This window comes from Oncorhynchus mykiss, chromosome 9 (genome assembly GCF_013265735.2).
Source record: "Oncorhynchus mykiss isolate Arlee chromosome 9, USDA_OmykA_1.1, whole genome shotgun sequence".
NCBI lineage: Eukaryota > Metazoa > Chordata > Actinopteri > Salmoniformes > Salmonidae > Oncorhynchus > Oncorhynchus mykiss.
The window spans coordinates 3,944,333-3,968,619 of NC_048573.1; the positions used below are offsets into that span (position 1 = coordinate 3,944,333).

At 46.9% G+C, this 24,287-nt stretch overlaps 3 protein-coding genes across 53 annotated transcripts in view; 1 reads left to right on the top strand and 2 right to left on the bottom strand.

The window, feature by feature from the left end:
- The window catches only part of LOC110498424 (FH2 domain-containing protein 1-like), a 43,431-nt gene extending 41,212 nt beyond the window's left edge, over positions 1-2,219 (bottom strand). For both annotated transcript variants that reach the window (XM_036987102.1, XM_036987100.1), the window contains exon 1: positions 1,912-2,219. The gene's annotated coding sequence lies outside the window, so the exon portion shown is untranslated. The remainder of the gene's footprint in view (positions 1-1,911) is intronic.
- The window catches only part of LOC110513992 (galactose-specific lectin nattectin-like), a 60,331-nt gene continuing 36,977 nt past the window's right edge, over positions 934-24,287 (top strand). The window contains exon 1 of the mRNA XM_036987113.1: positions 934-1,368. The gene's annotated coding sequence lies outside the window, so the exon portion shown is untranslated. The remainder of the gene's footprint in view (positions 1,369-24,287) is intronic.
- On the bottom strand, positions 4,736-22,996 carry LOC110513230 (arfaptin-1). 50 transcript variants are annotated; one of them, XR_005053142.1, is made up of 10 exons: positions 22,790-22,991; positions 21,091-21,186; positions 19,549-19,588; positions 17,604-17,710; positions 16,879-17,100; positions 9,380-9,537; positions 9,053-9,227; positions 7,446-8,366; positions 6,772-6,820; positions 4,736-6,021 (listed from the first exon to the last, which is right to left on the bottom strand). XR_005053142.1 is itself a non-coding variant. In XM_036987112.1 (8 exons), the coding sequence occupies exons 2-8, from the start codon at positions 21,175-21,177 to the stop codon at positions 8,199-8,201; spliced, it is 954 nt and encodes a 317-aa protein (XP_036843007.1). In that variant the 5' UTR covers positions 21,178-21,182; positions 22,790-22,996; the 3' UTR covers positions 4,736-8,198. The 50 variants fall into 50 exon arrangements, 6 of the variants coding, with proteins under 6 accessions (XP_036843007.1, XP_036843006.1, XP_036843005.1 ...); XR_005053136.1 differs by having other exon boundaries at positions 4,736-6,622; positions 6,752-6,820; XR_005053135.1 differs by having other exon boundaries at positions 4,736-6,622; positions 6,752-6,820; positions 7,426-8,366.

A 24,287-nucleotide genomic window follows, 5' to 3' on the forward strand; every position in this document is an offset into this window, starting at 1 on the left:
CCCTTTCCATTGGTCGAGCTAATCGCTAATGAAGAGCAACAAGCAGGCGACAAGCATAGGGCTGCATAGCATACCCAGAGAAACACATTGGCCTTAATCTGGACCCATAGGGCTGCATAGCATACCCAGAGAAACACATTGGCCTTAATCTGGACCCATTTCAATGAGATTGAGCCCTCTCCCGTCACCTCTAGTATGACACACCATACTCTTTTGGTGCAGACAGCATCAGATACATGGTCTACACACACTGAGACAGAGAGGTGCTGTTTCACTGTCCAGACAGCATCAGATACATGGTATACACACACTGAGACAGAGAGGTGCTGTTTCACTGTCCAGACAGCATCAGATACATGGTCTATATGTAGAGGGGTGCTGTTTCACTGTCCAGACAGCATCAGATACATGGTCTATATATAGAGGGGTGCTGTTTCACTGTCCAGACAGCATCAGATACATGGTCTACACATACTGAGACAGAGAGGTGCTGTTTCACTGTCCAGACAGCATCAGATACATGGTCTACACACACTGAGACAGAGAGATGCTGTTTCACTGTCCAGACAGCATCAGATACATTGTCTACACACACTGAGACAGAGAGGTGCTGTTTCACTCTTATCAGAGATTGATGTGTTTTCTGTCGGGGCACGTCTCAGTCTAATAAATGATCAATATTTTATTTGGGCGGGCGTGCCAGGCCCCCTAAGGCCCGCCGATAATGTTGGCCCTGTTGACTCCATACAGAGGCTGGCCACTGACAACAATATTACAGTCAGATTCAATGATTTATACACAATAGATGACTGACAGGGAGTGCTGTTTTGAAGCCACCGCGCCACCATCTTGGTTCTCCTCCTCCATTGTAAAGATATTGAGGAAGTTATAGAAATGCAGTTATTAATGTCTACATTTGTTTATTCTATTATAGACACCTTAATGTGTACTTTAAAACATTATATTATGAGGTGAGTAAAACATTTATAATAAACTTTACAACATTTCCTTATTAAAGTATAATTTGTTTGGAAGTTCTAATGTTACTATCCCCACAACAACAACAACAACAAAATACTTAAATACATTTAGTTTCGTCCTTGAAGCATTTAAATTAAATACTGTAGAATCCCATTCATTCCTATTCCTCCGACTGGATGGCCGCGTGCTGGCTTCAAAGCCTCTCATTGGCTAAAACATAGCATCAGCAATACAGGGTTTATATACTTCATTGGTCAGATCACGAGAAGGGTGTAATTGCAGACCGCAATTAGGGATGTTTTCTGATATCGCTGTTTATTGATGGGAAGTTACACCCATTGACGCTCGCCATTGGTCTGTGGGCGTTTCTTTCGTGTACGGTTGTAGGTAAGCCTAACCCTTTTTCCTAACCTTAACCTCATTGTCCTGACCTGCCATGCTAAATCACCTAACCTGCTATGTAAACAAATAATCTGTGTCGAGAAACAATCAATCTCATAACACCGGAACTGACCGATGGTAGGTATCAATGGTTGTTCCCTGATATCAAGAAACGCCCCGAATTGCGGTCTGCAATTACACCATATTGAGACCTGCGGTGACAATTATTTTACAAGAAAAATATAATTTAAAAATGAAGCTAATTAAGCAAACGCAGATCACCGCAACTAGAGCTGGAGGATAGAAATCCGGCTGCACATGGTCACTATTATTGAACCAAACTAACGCCAAAAAAGGACAGCTGAGGATGACAGTTTGATTACTCACACTAGGTATACACTACAATCCCCTGAAGTGTCATTGTTTTATGACACGGTAGGCACCGCTAACCACATGACCGAGTGTGAGATGAGTATAGTTCCAATTCCAAACCCGTTGGCGACAACAAAAAAATAATGCAAATACCGTTTATTGTCCCTAAAAACTTACCGTTAAAAAACGGAGCATGCACACGCAGATATATTCCTAGTCAAACCGAGGAGAATGGAGTTCGGTATAGCAGGAGAAGAAACGGATCCTTTGCCAGTGTACACAGAACGGACCTACCCGTAGAACGGGCACGAGCTTCTCCCGACACCGGTTGAGCGCGAGTGCGTAGGGAGAGTGGTGCGCATGCGTGGACACCCCCAACGCTGCTCGCTCAGGTGTGATGAGAGAGAGAGAGAGAGTGGAATAGATTATTGTTGATAGCCCTATATTGACTGTAGAATACAGTACAGAGGAAAAGCAATATCAGATGAATGAAAAGGGTTGCCTACAATATGATGCAGCCTCTGTGTGCCATGTCGTCATGCTGTGGGCAGGCTGTGTGTGAAGGGAGTGTGTTAAGGGTAGATAACAGCTCAGCCTGTCCCTCCCTTGGCACTTGGTCTTTGAATTCTCTCCCAGTAATTAGCTGCAGTGTGTGCCACTGTATCAGTCACAAGTAAAGGGGCAATCTGCAATTGGTACAAGCATTTGAATCAAATAGCCATTGATTGTTTTAAAATAATAACTTATGAATGCCTCATGAACTTAGTTCAACCACAGATCACCCTTTAAGTAATCTTGAAAACACTTAGCCGGGTAAAGTCAGTGTAGAGAATAGAGCTGTCAGTATCCTAGATTAGTCCGACAGTGAGTCAGTCCTCGCTGCCCAGTGGACAGAGCTCCTCCTGCTCTCCGGAGAGATTGTCAAAATGACCCTAGATACGGACACACACCGACGCGGCCACACAGCAGATCGTCAACACAGGTTTAGCAGTGAAGACATTTTGTTCTCAATTGGCTAATCAACTCTCCAATTACTATATCTCCCAGCAGTTTTTAATGAATGGGAAATAGCTGGACAGTCCGAGACTGTGCCTGAAACCAGACCTTACCCACTGGGCAGACATCAATTCAACGTCTATTCCACGTTTCATTGAAATGACATAGAAACAACATTCTCCACCTTTCACCTAAAGTGTGCACTTACACAATCCCAACAATGGATTTAAAAGCATTGGATTAGTGTAAGCATTGGCTGGACGGAGTTTCCACCATTGTTAAATCCATGACGGGAAGTCCGCAAGTGTGCACTTTGGGAGAAGGGTGGAGAAACGGGATTGAAGCCTTAGCGTTGGGAACTAGCGAGGCTGAAAAAAACAGACCATTTAGATCTGTGGAGAGAATAGCCCCTAGTCACTGTGTTTAGGCATCTGACAGATGCTAAGTAAACACACAGTACAATGAGACATTCTAGAACACTGCCTCTGGAACCCTGAGAAGGAAAAATGATGTCATAGTGAGTGATGTCATAAATGCTGTCCTAAAAAAAAATATATATATATAGCCCGTTAACATAACAGTCATGTAAATACAATATATATATATATATATATATATATATATATATATTATATTACGTTATGTTAATGAGCTGATCACATGACTGGACAAACACTGACTGGGACTATAAAAAGTAAATAAGTAAATAAACATTAAACATTCAAACACTCTATTTTCTGACATGACAAAGACACGATAAAACAAATTGTTCACAAACATTTTAATGGGCAAGATTCAAAAACACACCAAAAGCTCTGAGGAAAGCCGACAGGTCAATACATAAAAGCTTAACAAATCTAAAGTAACACTGGCAAGAGCAGTGTGTGCAAGTCATTTTCTTTAAAAATCGCCACAAATGATTCCCACGCACCTGCAACAAGCCCACTCCGATGTGCAAGTGCCATGTGAAAAGGGAAACCCGCTCACTGCTCTGTAATATGTGTCAGCCTCTGATTGGACGGGAGGTCGATTTGTAAAGCTTAAAGAGCAGTGTGCAGGTTTCTCCTTTTTGTCTCGTTTTATTCAACTGTTATCACGCACCTGCAACGAAGATAACTCAGATGTGCTTTTTTTTGAATTTCCTATTTTAAAGAATCAAAAACACGTACATTATACACGAAGAATAAATGTTGATCTCGATATTTGGCATTAAATTGTGTTTATATTAAAAAAACACACAATTATACACAATTGTTATTTTTTGGTAGATAGACAAGTGCAAAAGATGCGTTTGGAAATACACCGAACAAAAATATAAACGCAACATGGAAAAAGTGTTGGTCCCATGGTTCATGAGCCAAAATAAAAGATCCCCGAAATGTTCCTTACGCACAAAAAGCTTATTTCTCCCAAATTTTGTGCACAAATTTGTTTACATCCCTGTTAGTGAGTATTTCTCCTTTGTCAAGATAATCCATCCACCTGACAGGTGTGGCATAATCAAGAATCTGATTAAAAACAGCATGATCAGTACATAGGTGCACCTTGTGCCGGGGACAATAAAAGGCCACTCTAAAAATGCTACAGATGTCTCAAGCTGAAGGAGAGTGCAATTGGCATGTTGATAGCAGGAATGTCCACCATAGTTGTTGCCAGATAATTGAATGTTCATTTCTCTACTATAAGCCACCTCCAATGTCGTTTTAGATAATTTGGCAGTACATCCAACCGGCCTCGCCTCACAACTGCAGACCACATGTAACCACGACAACCCAGGACCTCACATCTGGCTTCATCACCTGCAGGATCGGGGGGGGGGGGGGGGGGGGGGGGGGGGTGCTGAGGAGTATTTCTGTGGGCCTATGCCCTCCACAGCTGCACCCCTGTACAGTCATGTGAAATCCATAGATTAGCGACCTAATGAATTGATTTACATCGACTGATTTCCTTTATATGAATTGCAACTCGGTAAAATCTTTGAAATTGTTTTGTGCGTATTTTTTAAATATTTTTGCTCAGTATAGTTGATTCTGGTAGGAATCTAAAAGATCCTTAAAAAAAAGTCCAAGAAGGTTCTAGAGTGTCAAAGGTTCTAACGGTCTCGAACATTCTACGGTCTCTGGCTTTGGTTCCACGTCTCAGCACCGCACGTTAGTTTGGTCCTTTAGTTGTAGGCTGCGTCCCCACATGCTACGCACCTCCCTTTATAGAGCTCCAAAGGTAGTGAACGACGTAGTGAACAGGGTGACATTTTGGACACAGCATTAGTCAATACAGGAGAACTGTACATGCTGTATACATAATAATAAACAGAAATGCTGTGATAGTAACAATGCTACTGCCAAACAGAACTCCTATACAGGCAGTGAATAGGAGAAACAGAGTGAACAACAGTCTATAGTCAAGTAGGAGAAACAGAGTGAACAACAGTCTATATAGTCAGGTCACACCACTGTATACAAGTAGGATAAACAGAGTGAACAACAGTCTATAGTCAAGTAGAAGAAACAGAGTGAACAACAGTCTATAGTCAAGTAGAAGAAACAGAGTGAACAACAGTCTATAGTCAAGTAGAAGAAACAGAGTGAACAACAGTCTATAGTCAAGTAGGAGAAACAGAGTGAACAACAGTCTATAGTCAAGTAGGAGAAACAGAGTGAACAACAGTCTATAGTCAAGTAGCAGAAACAGAGTGAACAACAGTCTATAGTCAGGTCACAACACTGTATACAAGTAGGTGAAACAGAGTGAGAGGTATTACAGGAAGAGAAGGGTAGAAGGAGAACCTATAGGGTAAGAGGAGAACCTATAGGGTAAGAGGATAACCTATTGGATCTATAGGGTAAGAGGAGAACCTATAGGGTAAGAGGAGAACCTATAGGATCTATAGGGTAAGAGGATAATCTGTAGGGTAAGAGGAAAACCTATAGGGTAAGAGGAGAACCTATAGGTTCTATAGGGTAAGAGGATAACCTAAGATGAGGACCTATAGGGTAAGAGGAGAACCTATAGGTTCTATAGGGTAAGAGGAGAACCTAAGATGAGGACCTATAGGGTAAGAGGATAACCTAGAGGTCCTATAGGGTAAGAGGAGAACCTATAGGACCTATAGGGTAAGAGGAGAACCTATAGGACCTATAGGGTAAGAGAAGAATCTATAGGACATATAGGGTAAGAGAAGAACCTATAGGAAATATAGGGTAAGAGAAGAACCTATAGGGTAAGAGGAGAAAATATAGGTTCTATAGGGTAAGAGGATAACCTATAGGTTCTATAGGGTAAGAGGAGAACCTATAGGGTAAGAGGAGAACCTAGAGGTCCTATAGGGTAAGAGGAGAACCTATAGGGTAAGAGAAGAACCTATAGGGTAAGAGAAGAACCTATAGGGTAAGAGGAGAACCTATAGGGTAAGAGGAGAATCTATAGGGTAAGAGGAGAACCTATAGGGTAAGAGGAGAACCTATAGGATCTATAGGGTAAGAGGAGGACCTATAGGGTAAGATGAGAACCTATAGGATCTGTAGGGTAAGAGGATAATCTGTAGGGTAAGAGGAGAACCTATAGGGTAAGAGGAGAACCTCTAGGTTCTATAGGGTAAGAGGAGAACCTAAGATGAGGACCTATAGGGTAAGAGGAGAACCTATAGGACCTATAGGGTAAGAGACGAACCTATAGGGTAGGAGAAGAACCTATAGGACATATAGGGTAAGAGATGAACCTATAGGACCTATAGGGTAAGAGGAGAACCTATAGGACCTATAGGGTAAGAGAAGAACCTATAGGACATATAGGGTAAGAGAAGAACCTATAGGAAATATAGGGTAAGAGAAGAACCTATAGGGTAAGAGGATAACCTATAGGTTCTATAGGGTAAGAGGATAACCTATAGGTTCTATAGGGTAAGAGGAGAACCTATAGGGTAAGAGGAGAACCTAGAGGTCCTATAGGGTAAGAGGAGAACCTATAGGGTAAGAGAATAACCTATAGGGTAAGAGAAGAACCTATAGGGTAAGAGGAGAACCTATAGGGTAAGAGGAGAACCTATAGGGTAAGAGGAGAACCTAGAGGTCCTATAGGGTAAGAGGAGAACCTATAGGTTCTATAGGGTAAGAGGAGAACCTAGAGGTCCTATAGGGTAAGAGGAGAACCTATAGGGTAAGAGAAGAACATATAGGGTAAGAGAAGAACCTATAGGGTAAGAGGAGAACCTATAGGATCTATAGGGTAAGAGGAGGACCTATAGGGTAAGATGAGAACCTATAGGATCTATAGGGTAAGAGGATAATCTGTAGGGTAAGAGGAGAACCTATAGGGTAAGAGGAGAACCTATAGGTTCTATAGGGTAAGAGGAGAACCTAAGATGAGGACCTATAGGGTAAGAGGAGAACCTAGAGGTCCTATAGGGTAAGAGGAGAACCTATAGGACCTATAGGGTAAGAGAATAACCTATAGGGTAAGAGAAGAACCTATAGGGTAAGAGGAGAACCTATAGGGTAAGAGGAGAACCTATAGGATCTATAGGGTAAGAGGAGGACCTATAGGGTAAGATGAGAACCTATAGGATCTATAGGGTAAGAGGATAATCTGTAGGGTAAGAGGAGAACCTATAGGGTAAGAGGAGAACCTAAGATGAGGACCTATAGGGTAAGAGGAGAACCTAGAGGTCCTATAGGGTAAGAGGAGAACCTATATGACCTATAGGGTAAGAGAATAACCTATAGGGTAAGAGAAGAACCTATAGGGTAAGAGGAGAACCTATAGGTTCTATAGGGTAAGAGGAGAACCTATAGGTTCTATAGGGTAAGAGGAGAACCTATAGGGTAAGAGGAGGACCTATATGGTAAGAAGAGAACCTAGAGGTTCTACAGGGTAAGAGGAGAACCTATAGGTTCTATAGGGTAAGAGGAGAACCTATAGGTTCTATAGGGTAAGAGGAGAACCTAGAGGTCCTACAGGGTAAGAGGAGAACCTATAGGTTCTATAGGGTAAGAGGAGAACCTATAGGGTAAGAGGAGAACCTAGAGGTCCTATAGGGTAAGAGGAGAACCTATAGGTTCTATAGGGTAAGAGAAGAACCTATAGGTTCTATAGGGTAAGAGGAGAACCTATAGGGTAAGAGGAGAACCTATAGGGTAAGAGGAGGACCTATATGGTAAGAAGAGAACCTAGAGGTTCTACGGGGTAAGAGGAGAACCTATAGGTTCTATAGGGTAAGAGAAGAACCTATAGGACATATAGGGTAAGAGAAGAACCTATATGGTAAGAGGAGAACCTATAGGTTAAGAGGAGAACCTATAGGGTAAGAGGAGAACCTATAGGGTAAGAGAAGAACCTATAGGATCTATAGGATAAGAGAACAGGAGTGTCGACAATACCCTCTGTTTTGGCCCACAGATGTGGCAGTTGAGAGGCCCCAACTTGCATTAAGATACTGGAAAGTTTCATGGACCCCCAGATATGGTGGATGGTCATTGGGGTGATGAGCTCTCCTCTAGCCAGGAAGGAGGCTCCGTGCCGGGCATGGGTAGCTTGGTGCTTGCCTGCTGCAAGCTGAGCTCCAGGTGCTGGTGGTTGGAGGTGCTGTTGGAGGCTACAGCACCATGGAACAATACCAACTGATGCTGGAGAACCTTTACCTGGGGGAGAGGAGGAGGGGGGGGGGGAGTGGGAAAATGACGGAGGGAGAGGAGTGAATGAGTGTGTTCCATCCAAATCCACCCCACCCCCCTCTCCCTCCAGGGTGGCAGTCAATAATGTCTGATCCCTGGCCGTGACCCCACTCTCTGAGGGTGACTCAGTAGGAAGTGATCCCTGGCCGTGACCCCACTCTCTGAGGGTGACTCAGTAGGAAGTGATCCCTGGCCATGACCCCACTCTCTGAGGGTGACTCAGTAGGAAGTGATCCCTGGCCATGACCCCACTCTCTGAGGGTGACTCAGTAGGAAGTGATCCCTGGTCACGACCCCACTCTCTGAGGGTGACTCAGTAGGAAGTGATCCCTGGCCGTGACCCCACTCTCTGAGGGTGACTCAGTAGGAAGTGATCCCTGGCCATGACCCCACTCTCTGAGGGTGACTCAGTAGGAAGTGATCCCTGGTCACGACCCCACTCTCTGAGGGTGACTCAGTAGGAAGTGATCTCAGGTCACGACCCCACTCTCTGAGGGTGACTCAGTAGGAAGTGATCCCTGGCCATGACCCCACTCTCTGAGGGTGACTCAGTAGGAAGTGATCTCAGGTCACGACCCCACTCTCTGAGGGTGACTCAGTAGGAAGTGATCCCTGGTCATAAATGCACCCCCTATTTGACCTCGTCTCCTTACCTTATTCTCCTCCAGTAGTTTGAGTTTGACTGACAGGTCGTTTCGGCTCTTCTCATACTTCTCTCTCTGGTTCTGGAAGGTTCTCTGGGCCTGCTCTAGTTTGGGGAGGGTGGCGGTGTCTCGAGGTCCCAGGTTCAAGTCCTCCAGGTCACAACGGTACGCATCGTACTCTATCCTGTAAGACATTAGTTCTGTTAAATTTTTACATCCCGATGTGGCCCTCGAGCCAAAATGGTCACTGGCCTAGCGAGATGACACAAAGGTTGTTGTGTTGCCTGGTCTCTCTGTGTGTGTGTGTGTGTGTGTGTGTGTGTGTGTGTGTGTTACCTGGCTGTCTCGTAGTGTTTCACGTTAACCATGGTGTCTTCTATAGTTTTGTTAATCAGTGTGTTCATATCGGAGGTGAAAGAGTTCATAGCCGAGACCATGACCTCTCCGCTCTTCGACAGGAACCGCTGGGTGTCCCCGTTCAGACCAAACTCTACCTGAGAAATACAGACCAGAACAAGAGGATTTGAGAGGACATTTTGCACACAAAAACTGTTGAAAACATTCAAGTCTGTATTTTAAGCCTTATCCAGAAATTAGAATTAAACCAACAATAAAAGCAATTGTCTGAGGACGGTGCTGGTCATTTCACCCCTATCTACATGTACAGATCTATATCTATATACATGTACAGATCTATATCTATCTATCTATATCTATATCTATATCTATCTACATGTACAGATCTATATCTATCTATCTATATCTATCTACATGTACAGATTACAATATCTCTCTCTCTCCCTCCCTCTCCCTCCCTCTCGCTCCCTCTCGCTCTCTCTCTCTCTCCCTCTCTTTTCTCCCTCTCTCTCTCTCTCCCTCTCTCCCTCCCTCCCCCTCCCTCCCTCTCCCTCTCTCCCCCCCCCTCCCTCCCTCTCCCTCTCCCCCCCCCCCCCTCCCTCCCTCCCTCTCTCCCTCCCTCCCCCTCCCTCCCTCCCTCCCTCCCTCCCCCCCCCCCCCCTCCCTCCCTCCCTCCCTCTCTCCCTCCCTCCCCCTCCCTCCCTCCCTCCCCCCCCCCTCCCTCCCTCTCCCTCTCTCCCCCCCCCCCCCTCCCTCCCTCCCTCTCTCTCCCTCCCTCCCTCCCTCCCTCCCTCCCTCCCCAGACTAGAGAACCATCTGGCTTGATGACTCCTTGCTGTCCCTGGCGCCCAGGCTAGAGGACTGGCGCCCAGGCTAGAGGACTGGCGCCCAGGCTAGAGGACTGGAGCCCAGGCTAGAGGACTGGAGCCCAGACTAGAGGACTGGAACCCAGACTAGAGGACTGGAACCCAGACTAGAGGACTGGAACCCAGACTAGAAGACTGGTACCCAGACTAGAAGACTGGTACCCAGACTAGAGGACTGGAACCCAGACTAGAGGACTGGTACCCAGACTAGAGGACTGGAACCCAGACTAGAAGACTGGTACCCAGACTAGAGGACTGGAACCCAGACTAGAGGACTGGAACCCAGACTAGAGGACTGGAACCCAGACTAGAGGACTGGAACCCAGACTAGAGGACTGGAACCCAGACTAGAGGACTGGAACCCAGACTAGAGGACTGGAACCCAGACTAGAGGACTGGAACCCAGACTAGAGGACTGGAACCCAGACTAGAGGACTGGAACCCAGACTAGAGGACTGGTACCCAGACTAGAGGACTGGAACCCAGACTAGAGGACTGGAACCCAGACTAGAGGACTGGAACCCAGACTAGAGGACTGGAACCCAGACTAGAGGACTGGAACCCAGACTAGAGGACTGGAACCCAGACTAGAGGACTGGAACCCAGACTAGAGGACTGGAACCCAGACTAGAGGACTGGAACCCAGACTAGAGGACTGGAACCCAGACTAGAGGACTGGAACCCAGACTAGAGGACTGGAACCCAGACTAGAGGACTGGAACCCAGACTAGAGGACTGGAACCCAGACTAGAGGACTGGAACCCAGACTAGAGGACTGGTACCCAGACTAGAGGACTGGAACCCAGACTAGAGGACTGGAACCCAGACTAGAGGACTGGAACCCAGACTAGAGGACTGGAACCCAGACTAGAGGACTGGAACCCAGACTAGAGGACTGGAACCCAGACTAGAGGACTGGAACCCAGACTAGAGGACTGGTACCCAGACTAGAGGACTGGAACCCAGACTAGAGGACTGGAACCCAGACTAGAGGACTGGAACCCAGACTAGAGGACTGGAACCCAGACTAGAGGACTGGAACCCAGACTAGAGGACTGGAACCCAGGCTAGAGGACTGGAACCCAGACTAGAGGACTGGAACCCAGACTAGAGGACTGGAACCCAGACTAGAGGACTGGAACCCAGACTAGAGGACTGGAACCCAGGCTAGAGGACTGGAACCCAGACTAGAGGACTGGAACCCAGACTAGAGGACTGGAACCCAGACTAGAGGACTGGAACCCAGACTAGAGGACTGGAACCCAGGCTAGAGGACTGGAACCCAGGCTAGAGGACTGGAACCCAGGCTAGAGGACTGGAACCCAGACTAGAGGACTGGAACCCAGACTAGAGGACTGGAACCCAGACTAGAGGACTGGAACCCAGACTAGAGGACTGGAACCCAGGCTAGAGGACTGGAACCCAGGCTAGAGGACTGGAACCCAGGCTAGAGGACTGGAACCCAGACTAGAGGACTGGAACCCAGACTAGAGGACTGGAACCCAGACTAGAGGACTGGAACCCAGACTAGAGGACTGGAACCCAGACTAGAGGACTGGAACCCAGGCTAGAGGACTGGAACCCAGACTAGAGGACTGGAACCCAGACTAGAGGACTGGAACCCAGACTAGAGGACTGGAACCCAGACTAGAGGACTGGAACCCAGACTAGAGGACTGGAACCCAGACTAGAGGACTGGAACCCAGACTAGAGGACTGGAACCCAGACTAGAGGACTGGAACCCAGACTAGAGGACTGGAACCCAGACTAGAGGACTGGAACCCAGACTAGAGGACTGGAACCCAGGCTAGAGGACTGGAACCCAGACTAGAGGACTGGAACCCAGACTAGAGGACTGGAACCCAGACTAGAGGACTGGAACCCAGACTAGAGGACTGGAACCCAGACTAGAGGACTGGAACCCAGACTAGAGGACTGGTACCCAGACTAGAGGACTGGAACCCAGACTAGAGGACTGGAACCCAGACTAGAGGACTGGAACCCAGACTAGAGGACTGGAACCCAGACTAGAGGACTGGAACCCAGACTAGAGGACTGGAACCCAGACTAGAGGACTGGAACCCAGACTAGAGGACTGGAACCCAGACTAGAGGACTGGAACCCAGACTAGAGGACTGGAACCCAGACTAGAGGACTGGAACCCAGACTAGAGGACTGGAACCCAGACTAGAGGACTGGAACCCAGACTAGAGGACTGGAACCCAGACTAGAGGACTGGAACCCAGACTAGAGGACTGGAACCCAGACTAGAGGACTGGTACCCAGACTAGAGGACTGGAACCCAGACTAGAGGACTGGAACCCAGACTAGAGGACTGGAACCCAGACTAGAGGACTGGTACCCAGACTAGAGGACTGGAACCCAGACTAGAGGACTGGAACCCAGACTAGAGGACTGGAACCCAGACTAGAGGACTGGTACCCAGACTAGAGGACTGGAACCCAGACTAGAGGACTGGAACCCAGACTAGAGGACTGGAACCCAGACTAGAGGACTGGAACCCAGACTAGAGGACTGGAACCCAGACTAGAGGACTGGAACCCAGACTAGAGGACTGGAACCCAGACTAGAGGACTGGAACCCAGACTAGAGGACTGGAACCCAGACTAGAGGACTGGAACCCAGACTAGAGGACTGGAACCCAGACTAGAGGACTGGTACCCAGACTAGAGGACTGGAACCCAGACTAGAGGACTGGAACCCAGACTAGAGGACTGGTACCCAGACTAGAGGACTGGAACCCAGACTAGAGGACTGGAACCCAGACTAGAGGACTGGAACCCAGACTAGAGGACTGGTACCCAGACTAGAGGACTGGAACCCAGACTAGAGGACTGGTACCCAGACTAGAGGACTGGAACCCAGACTAGAGGACTGGAACCCAGACTAGAGGACTGGAACCCAGACTAGAGGACTGGAACCCAGACTAGAGGACTGGAACCCAGACTAGAGGACTGGAACCCAGACTAGAGGACTGGAACCCAGACTAGAGGACTGGTACCCAGACTAGAGGACTGGTACCCAGACTAGAGGACTGGAACCCAGACTAGAGGACTGGTACCCAGACTAGAGGACTGGTACCCAGACTAGAGGACTGGAACCCAGACTAGAGGACTGGTACCCAGACTAGAGGACTGGTACCCAGACTAGAGGACTGGAACCCAGACTAGAGGACTGGAACCCAGACTAGAGGACTGGAACCCAGACTAGAGGACTGGTACCCAGACTAGAGGACTGGAACCCAGACTAGAGGACTGGTACCCAGACTAGAGGACTGGAACCCAGACTAGAGGACTGGTACCCAGACTAGAGGACTGGTACCCAGACTAGAGGACTGGAACCCAGACTAGAGGACTGGTACCCAGACTAGAGGACTGGAACCCAGACTAGAGGACTGGTACCCAGACTAGAGGACTGGAACCCAGACTAGAGGACTGGAACCCAGACTAGAGGACTGGAACCCAGACTAGAGGACTGGAACCCAGACTAGAGGACTGGAACCCAGACTAGAGGACTGGAACCCAGACTAGAGGACTGGAACCCAGACTAGAGGACTGGAACCCAGACTAGAGGACTGGAACCCAGACTAGAGGACTGGAACCCAGACTAGAGGACTGGAACCCAGACTAGAGGACTGGAACCCAGACTAGAGGACTGGAACCCAGACTAGAGGACTGGTACCCAGACTAGAGGACTGGAACCCAGACTAGAGGACTGGAACCCAGACTAGAGGACTGGAACCCAGACTAGAGGACTGGAACCCAGACTAGAGGACTGGAACCCAGACTAGAGGACTGGAACCCAGACTAGAGGACTGGAACCCAGACTAGAGGACTGGAACCCAGACTAGAGGACTGGAACCCAGACTAGAGGACTGGAACCCAGACTAGAGGACTGGAACCCAGACTAGAGGACTGGAACCCAGACTAGAGGACTGGAACCCAGACTAGAGGACTGGTACCCAGACTAGAGGACTGGTACCCAGACTAGAGGACTGGAACCCAGACTAGAGGACTGGTACCCAGACTAGAGGACTGGTACCCAGACTAGAGGACTGGAACCCAGACTAGAGGACTGGAACCCAGACTAGAGGACTGGAACCCAGACTAGAGGACTGGAACCCAGACTAGAGGACTGGAACCCAGACTAGAGGACTGGAACCCAGACTAGAGGACTGGAACCCAGACTAGAGGACTGGTACCCAGACTAGAGGACTGGTACCCAGACTAGAGGACTGGAACCCAGACTAGAGGACTGGTACCCAGACTAGAGGACTGGTACCCAGACTAGAGGACTGGAACCCAGACTAGAGGACTGGAACCCAGACTAGAGGACTGGTACCCAGACTAGAGGACTGGTACCCAGACTAGAGGACTGGTACCCAGACTAGAGGACTGGTACCCAGACTAGAGGACTGGTACCCAGACTAGAGGACTGGAACCCAGACTAGAGGACTGGAACCCAGACTAGAGGACTGGTACCCAGACTAGAGGACTGGTACCCAGACTAGAGGACTGGAACCCAGACTAGAGGACTGGAACCCAGACTAGAGGACTGGAACCCAGACTAGAGGACTGGTACCCAGACTAGAGGACTGGAACCCAGACTAGAGGACTGGAACCCAGACTAGAGGACTGGAACCCAGACTAGAGGACTGGTACCCAGACTAGAGGACTGGTACCCAGACTAGAGGACTGGTACCCAGACTAGAGGACTGGAACCCAGACTAGAGGACTGGAACCCAGACTAGAGGACTGGTACCCAGACTAGAGGACTGGTACCCAGACTAGAGGACTGGAACCCAGACTAGAGGACTGGAACCCAGACTAGAGGACTGGAACCCAGACTAGAGGACTGGAACCCAGACTAGAGGACTGGAACCCAGACTAGAGGACTGGAACCCAGACTAGAGGACTGGAACCCAGACTAGAGGACTGGAACCCAGACTAGAGGACTGGAACCCAGACTAGAGGACTGGAACCCAGACTAGAGGACTGGAACCCAGACTAGAGGACTGGAACCCAGACTAGAGGACTGGAACCCAGACTAGAGGACTGGAACCCAGACTAGAGGACTGGAACCCAGACTAGAGGACTGGTACCCAGACTAGAGGACTGGAACCCAGACTAGAGGACTGGTACCCAGACTAGAGGACTGGAACCCAGACTAGAGGACTGGAACCCAGACTAGAGGACTGGAACCCAGACTAGAGGACTGGTACCCAGACTAGAGGACTGGAACCCAGACTAGAGGACTGGAACCCAGACTAGAGGACTGGAACCCAGACTAGAGGACTGGTACCCAGACTAGAGGACTGGTACCCAGACTAGAGGACTGGAACCCAGACTAGAGGACTGGAACCCAGACTAGAGGACTGGTACCCAGACTAGAGGACTGGAACCCAGACTAGAGGACTGGTACCCAGACTAGAGGACTGGAACCCAGACTAGAGGACTGGAACCCAGACTAGAGGACTGGTACCCAGACTAGAGGACTGGAACCCAGACTAGAGGACTGGTACCCAGACTAGAGGACTGGAACCCAGACTAGAGGACTGGAACCCAGACTAGAAGACTGGTACCCAGACTAGAGGACTGGAACCCAGACTAGAGGACTGGAACCCAGACTAGAGGACTGGAACCCAGACTAGAGGACTGGAACCCAGACTAGAGGACTGGAACCCAGACTAGAGGACTGGAACCCAGACTAGAGGACTGGAACCCAGGCTAGAGGACTGGAACCCAGGCTAGAGGACTGGAACCCAGACTAGAGGACTGGAACCCAGACTAGAGGACTGGAACCCAGACTAGAGGACTGGAACCCAGGCTAGAGGACTGGAACCCAGACTAGAGGACTGGAACCCAGACTAGAGGACTGGAACCCAGACTAGAGGACTGGAACCCAGACTAGAGGACTGGAACCCAGACTAGAGGACTGGAACCCAGACTAGAGGACTGGAACCCAGACTAGAGGACTGGAACCCAGACTAGAGGACTGGAACCCAGACTAGAGGACTGGAACCCAGACTAGAGGACTGGAACCCAGACTAGAGGACTGGAACCCAGACTAGAGGACTGGAACCCAGACTAGAGGACTGGAACCCAGACTAGAGGACTGGTACCCAGACTAGAGGACTGGAACCCAGACTAGAGGACTGGAACCCAGACTAGAGGACTGGTACCCAGACTAGAGGACTGGTACCCAGACTAGAGGACTGGAACCCAGACTAGAGGACTGGAACCCAGACTAGAGGACTGGAACCCAGACTAGAGGACTGGAACCCAGACTAGAGGACTGGAACCCAGACTAGAGGACTGGTACCCAGACTAGAGGACTGGAACCCAGACTAGAGGACTGGAACCCAGGCTAGAGGACTGGAACCCAGACTAGAGGACTGGAACCCAGACTAGAGGACTGGAACCCAGACTAGAGGACTGGAACCCAGACTAGAGGACTGGAACCCAGACTAGAGGACTGGAACCCAGACTAGAGGACTGGAACCCAGACTAGAGGACTGGAACCCAGACTAGAGGACTGGAACCCAGACTAGAGGACTGGTCTTTCAAAATAAAATGTATTAAAATCTCTCACGTGTAGTGGCGGCGTTTTGAGGCTGAGCTCGGTGAAGGCATCGCCCAGAGTCCTTTGCGTCTGTGTGACCTGGGCGAGCTGCGTGGCGAGTGTCTGGGCCAGGCAGGTCACGTGATCATAACGACGGCGGTCATCACGGAGAATGTCGATGCGGGCCTCGAGTTCTGGGTCGACCGTACGGGATCCACGACCCATCTTCTCTGACAGAACCTGCTTAGTACACTGGGGAGGAGGGGGAGGGTGGAGATGAGGGAAGGGCAGAAGGGGGAGTAAGGAATGGAGAGGGAGGGAAGAGAGGAAGAGAGAGATGTAACATGCAAGACAAGCAGAGAAAGGAGTTTCCCCTCCATCTCTCTCCCTCCTCCCTCATCTCTCCATCCCTCCCCCTCATCTCTCCCACTCATCTCTCCATCCCTCTCCCTCCTCCCTCCCCCTCCCCCTCATCTCTTCCCCTCATCTCTCCATCCCTCTCCCTCCTCCCTCCATCCCTCTCCCTCCTCTCTCCCCCTCATCTCTCCATCCCTCTCCCTCCTCCCTCCCCCTCATCTCTCCATCCCTCTCCCTCCTCCCTCCCCCTCATCTCTCCATCCCTCTCCCTCCTCCCTCATCTCTCCATCCCTCTCCCTCCTCTCTCCCCCTCATCTCTCCATCCCTCTCCCCCCTCCCTCCCCTCTCTCTCTCTCTCCCCTCCCCCTCCCTCCCCCCCCTCCCTCCCCCTCTCTCACCTTATAAGTAGTGATGCTCCATTTGCGAACCTGGTCCAGTTTCTCAATGGCGGGCATTTTCTGGTTTCCCGTGACAACCACTGGTCCTGTGGTTGGCTTCCGTGGACCTAGATGGTAGAGACCCAAACAGATATAATATTAGACGAAAACATCATTTAAAAACGTACATTTGTTTACCATCACATATCTCTGGAATGCGTGGGAAGAGTTTTGAACAGATGACCAAAATTAAAAATCACTTGGAGCTGATTTGCTGTTGTATAGAGTATAGTATATTAGTAGTAGTATAGTATATTAGTAGTAGTAGTAGTAGTAGTATAGTATATTAGTATTAGTAGTAGTAGTAGTATAGTATATTAGTATTAGTATTAGTAGTAGTATAGTATATCAGTATTAGTAATAGTAGTAGTATAGTATATTAATATTAGTAATAGTAGTAGTATAGTATATTAGTAGTAGTAGTAGTATAGTATATTAGTAGTAGTAGTAGTATAGTATATTAGTATTAGTAATAGTAGTATAGTAGTATTAGTAGTAGTAGTATAGCATATTGGTAGTAGTAGTAGTATAGTATATTAGTATTAGTAATAGTAGTAGTATAGTATATTAGTATTAGTAGTAGTAGTAGTATAGTATATTAGTAGTAGTAGTAGTAGTATAGTATATTAGTATTAGTAATAGTAGTAGTATAGTATATTAGTATTAGTAGTATAGTATATTAGTAGTAGTAGTAGTAGTAGATTAGTATTAGTAATAGTAGTAGTATAGTATATTAGTAGTAGTAGTAGTATAGTATATTAGTATTAGTAATAGTAGTAGTATAGTGTATTAGTAGTAGTATAGTGTATTAGTAATAGTAGTAGTATAGTAATATAAGTAGTAGTAGTATAGTAGTATTAGTGGTAGTAGTATAGTATATTAGTATTAGTAGTAGTAGTAGTATAGTATATTAGTAGTAGTAGTAGTAGTAGTAGTATAGTATATTAGTATTAGTAATAGTAGTAGTATAGTATATTAGTATTAGTAATAGTAGTAGTATAGTATATTAGTATTAGTATAGTATATTAGTATTAGTAGTAGTATATTATATTAGTATTAGTATTAGTAGTAGTAGTATAGTATATTAGTAGTAGTAGTAGTATAGTATATTAGTAGTAGTAGTAGTAGTAGTAGTATAGCATATTAGTATTAGTAGTATAGTATATTTGTATTAGTAGTAGTAGTAGTATAGTATATTAGTAGTAGTAGTAGTAGTAGTATAGTATATTAGTAGTAGTAGTAGTAGTATAGTATATTTGTAGTATTAGTAGTAGTAGTAGTAGTATAGTATAGTAGTAGTAGTAGTATATTAGTATTAGTAGTAGTATAGTATATTAGTAGTAGTAGTAGTATAGTATATTAGTAGTAGTAGTATAGTATATTTGTAGTAGTAGTAGTATAGTATATTAGTATTAGTATTAGTAGTAGTATAGTATATTAGTAGTAGTATAGTATATTAGTATTAGTAGTAGTAGTATAGTATATTAGTAGTAGTAGTAGTAGTAGTATATTAGTATTAGTAGTAGTAGTATAGTAGTATTAGTAGTATAGTACTATTAGTAGTAGTAGTATAGTAGTATTAGTAGTAGTAGTAGTATAGTATATTAGTATTAGTAGTAGTAGTATAGTGTAGTAGTAGTATAGTATATTTTATATAGCCAAGTTACATCGTTACTCTTTGTGGATTCATTATTACGCGTCTTACTTTTCTATTATTTCTCTATTTTCTGCATTGTTGCAAAAATAAAAGTATTATTGTAATTCTTTTTGCTTAGAAAACCTGGGGGTCCAAATTAAAAAGTGCCAAATTCGGCCCACGGGCCACTAGTTTGGGACCACTGCTATAGGGTCTGGGGTGAGAGGTCAGGGGTGAGAGGGTGATTCATTGATTTTATTGCTGCCTTACCCTCATCGGGTTCTGTGTTGTCCTCGACAACGGACTCCTTCTGGTAGGAAGTGAAAACAGACAGAATGAAAGAATAGAACACCTGTGCTGAGTCACCTTGCAGTCCGGACACACTGAGTCACCTCTACCTGCTGCACACAGTAACGTCACCTTGGACAAACACTGCTGTGTGTATGTGTGTGTATGTGTGTGTGTGTGTGTGTGTGTGTGTAAGCAAAAAGAAGAAAGACAAAACAGAGAGAGAGTAGACAGAGAGACGGGGAGGTTAGTAGACAGAGAGACGGGGAGGTTAGTAGACAGAGAGACGGGGAGGTTAGCAGACAGAGAGACGGGGAGGTTAGTAGACAGAGAGACAGGGAGGTTAGCAGACAGAGAGACGGGGAGGTTAGCAGACAGAGAGACAGGGAGGTTAGCAGACAGAGAGACGGAGAGGTTAGCAGACAGAGAGACGGGGAGGTTAGCAGACAGAGAGACGGGGAGGTTAGCAGACAGAGAGACAGGGAGGTTAGCAGACAGAGAGACGGGGAGGTTAGCAGACAGAGAGACAGGGAGGTTAGCAGACAGAGAGACGGAGAGGTTAGCAGACAGAGAGACGGAGAGGTTAGCAGACAGAGAGACGGGGAGGTTAGCAGACAGAGAGACAGGGAGGTTAGCAGACAGAGAGACAGGGAGGTTAGCAGACAGAGAGACTGGGAGGTTAGCAGACAGAGAGACGGGGAGGTTAGCAGACAGAGAGACGGGGAGGTTAGCAGACAGAGAGACGGGGAGGTTAGCAGACAGAGAGACAGGGAGGTTAGCAGACAGAGAGACGGAGAGGTTAGCAGACAGAGAGACGGAGAGGTTAGCAGACAGAGAGACTGGGAGGTTAGCAGACAGAGAGACGGGGAGGTTAGCAGACAGAGAGACGGGGAGGTTAGCAGACAGAGAGACGGGGAGGTTAGCAGACAGAGAGACGGGGAGGTTAGCAGACAGAGAGACGGGGAGGTTAGCAGACAGAGAGACGGGGAGGTTTAGCAGACAGAGAGACGGGGAGGTGTGTGTGTGTGTGTGTGCGTTTGCTACTTCCGTGCCACAGGTGAGTCACCTGTTGATGACATCATTGTGCCACACCCTTTACCTGACACGTCACTGGACAAATCACTTAGTCAGCTGGACAATGGTACTCTTATCTCATAAATACACTGATCAGAACAGTAGACAGGCTGAACGAACCAGTGACGTTACCCATCCGATATCCTTGACATGATACAGTGTTATAATAATATTACTATTGTATATTACATACTATATTTAACATAACGCATTGTTCATACTGTTAAAGTAGACTCAGGGATCTGGAAACCTCTCCAATGGTCACTTTTAAATATTTTTCTATTTACCCAAATTGATTCTGGAAGAATATCCAGAGGAGACCACAGAGAGAGTCCGGGTTTTGTTGTTTTTCAAATCACAGAATGCTGTTTTTATATATATGTTCTCTTCTTGTCCCAAACATATTATCATCAACACTCAGTAGTGTCCTGGATACCTGGTAGTTCTTACCATGTGGATGGCCTCCTGTCCACCAGACCCCTCTCCCTCGCTGGGTATGAGGGTCTCCCCTCTCTGGTTCTCCACCTCCACCATCATCCTACCTTTCTTTGTACAGAATACACATTTTTACAGACAGTCAAACCCGGAGAAGTTGAAACATGGAAATATAAATATTAGATTCTACTTCCTTTCATTTCGAGCTGAACACTTCCCTTTTGACTGCCGTGCCCCTCCTCTCTGACTGAGCTTTAATCCTCTCCTCCTCCTCCTCCTCCTCCTCCTCTCTGACTGAGCTTTAATCCTCTCCTCCTCCTCCTCTCTGACTGAGCTTTACTCTCCTCCTCCTCCTCTCTGACTGAGCTGTACGCTCCTGCTCCTCCTCCTCCTCTCTGACTGAGCTTTACTCTCCTCCTCCTCTCTGACTGAGCTGTACTCTCCTCCTCCTCTCTGACTGAGCTGTACTCTCCTCCTCCTCCTCCTCTCTGACTGAGCTGTACTCTCCTCCTCCTCCTCCTCCTCCTCTCTGACTGAGCTTTACTCTCCTCCTCCTCCTCCTCCTCTCTGACTGAGCTTTACTCTCCTCCTCCTCCTCTCTGACTGAGCTTTACTCTCCTCCTCTCTGACTGAGCTTTACTCCCCTCCTCTCTGACTGAGCTTTACTCTCCTCCTCTGACTGAGCTTTACTCTCCTCCTCTCTGACTGAGCTTTACTCTCCTCCTCTCTGACTGAGCTTTACTCTCCTCCTCTGACTGAGCTGTACTCTCCTCCTCCTCCTCCTCTCTGACTGAGCTTTACTCTCCTCCTCCTCCTCTCTGACTGAGCTTTACTCTCCTCCTCCCCTCTGACTGAGCTTTACTCTCCTCCTCTGACTGAGCTGTACTCTCCTCCTCCTCCTCCTCTCTGACTGAGCTTTACTCTCCTCCTCCTCCTCTCTGACTGAGCTTTACTCTCCTCCTCCCCTCTGATTGAGCTTTACTCTCCTCCTCCTCTCTGACTGAGCTTTACTCTCCTCCTCCCCTCTGACTGAGCTTTACTCTCCTCCTCCTCCTCCTCCTCTCTGACTGAGCTTTACTCTCCTCCTCCTCCTCTCTGACTGAGCTTTACTCTCCTCCTCCTCCTCTCTGACTGAGCTTTACTCTCCTCCTCCTCCTCCTCCTCTCTGACTGAGCTTTTACTCTCCTCCTCCTCTCTGACTGAGCTTTACTCTCCTCCTCCTCTCTGACTGAGCCTTCCTACTCTCCCCTCTCCCCTTCAGCTGGTTTGGTTAGCATACACTGCCACCTGCGGTTATCACCAACACTACAAACACACAATAGTTGTCTCGTAAATAATTTTTTATAACAACCGGATAAAATGTCTATAATTCTAGTATAATAAGCTTGGCCCATTGCAAATAGCCCCCCAATAAACATTCACAACACACATAGTTACTGGCCATTCATATTATACAACAAGTTGGCCAGGGCAGTGAGAGGTTTCGTTGTCTTCCTCTCATCTGACTACTAGTCACACGACGGACAGATAGTCATATCAATTAGAAATCATTCGCAATCCATTTCTCTATACAACATCCGCTGTTTCCGTGATTAGAAGTATAAGTTAGGCCTGTTTAAAGTACAACTTGTAGGCTACTTACTCGTTGTTAGTTATGAATGTCTCCTGGCGAAAAAAACGTAAACAACGACCAGAAAAGTTTGCAAAGTTTTACCTTCTATTTCTTTCAGATGTATTTCTTCGTCCGTTTTCTTTGGATTTAATCTCTAGATCAATGTAAAACTGCGCCAGGAAACTATTAGAGACTTTGGGACAAAAGTACAATTGGAACTTTTCTGAAAACCGGAAATGTAAAACAAAGTATCAAAACTACATTCAAATCCCGGAAGTATTTCTACCTTGCTGTGCGCAAGGTCGTAACTAGTCAACACAGCCACAAAGTCATTAACAAACCGACTATTTCTAGAATTGATCTTCTAAAAATCGGATTTTAAATCGAACCTTAACCACACTGACAACTTTATGTCTAATCCTAAACTTAAATTAAGATTTTAAAAAACTAAGTTTTGTTTTCTAGAATTATTACTATCGCCAAATGTTGACTTTGTGGCTGTGCTATCTAGTGGGGATCTGTGCGTAGCCACAATGTAGGAGAAGCGTCAAGGGACGTTTTTTTTCCTGAATAATCTGAGACAACATTTCTTCTTCTTTTTTATTATTTAAATCATCATCAATGTGAACCCAAAGGTTCACCAGGGCCCAGTTGATCTAAAAGTATCTGGATTTCGTCTCTCAAATAGGATTACATGAATAGAACGGACAAATCATTGAACTGAATGGGGACTTCCGATCTATTCAAATCAAATCAAATCAAATTTTATTTGTCACATACACATGGTTAGCAGATGTTAATGCGAGTGTAGCGAAATGCTTGTGCTTCTAGTTCCGACAATGCAGTAATAACCAACAAGTAATCTAACTAACAATTCCAAAACTACTGTCTTGTACACAGTGTAAGGGGATAAAGAATATGTACATAAGGATATATGAATGAGTGATGGTACAGAGCAGCATAGGCAAGATACAGTAGATGGTATCGAGTACAGTATATACATATGAGATGAGTATGTAAACAAAGTGGCATAGATAAAGTGGCTAGTGATACATGTATTACATAAGGATACAGTCGATGATATAGAGTACAGTATATACGTATGCATATGAGATGAATAATGTAGGGTAAGTAACATTATATAAGGTAGCATTGTTTAAAGTGGCTAGTGATATATTTACATCATTTCCCATCAATTCCCATTATTAAAGTGGCTGGAGTTGAGTCAGTGTCAGTGTGTTGGCAGCAGCCACTCAATGTTAGTGGTGGCTGTTTAACAGTCTGATGGCCTTGAGATAGAAGCTGTTTTTCAGTCTCTCGGTCCCAGCTTTGATGCACCTGTACTGACCTCGCCTTCTGGATGATAGCGGGGTGAACAGGCAGTGGCTCGGGTGGTTGATGTCCTTGATGATCTTTATGGCCTTCCTGTGACATCGGGTGGTGTAGGTGTCCTGGAGGGCAGGTAGTTTGCCCCCGATGATGCGTTGTGCAGACCTCACTACCCTCTGGAGAGCCTTACGGTTGAGGGCGGAGCAGTTGCCGTACCAGGCTGTGATACAGCCCGCCAGGATGCTCTCGATTGTGCATCTGTAGAAGTCAT

Excerpts from the sequence above, each read along its gene's own strand:
- LOC110513230 (XM_036987106.1), bottom strand. The coding sequence starts at position 21,177 with ATGATGGTGGAGGTGGAGAACCAGAGAGGGGAGACCCTCATACCCAGC. Across the intron at positions 19,589-21,090 it reads GACAGGAGGCCATCCACATG|AAGGAGTCCGTTGTCGAGGA; the intron begins GTAAGAACTACC and ends ACTTCCTACCAG. Across the intron at positions 9,228-9,379 it reads AAACACTACGAGACAGCCAG|GATAGAGTACGATGCGTACC; the intron begins GTAACACACACA and ends AATGTCTTACAG.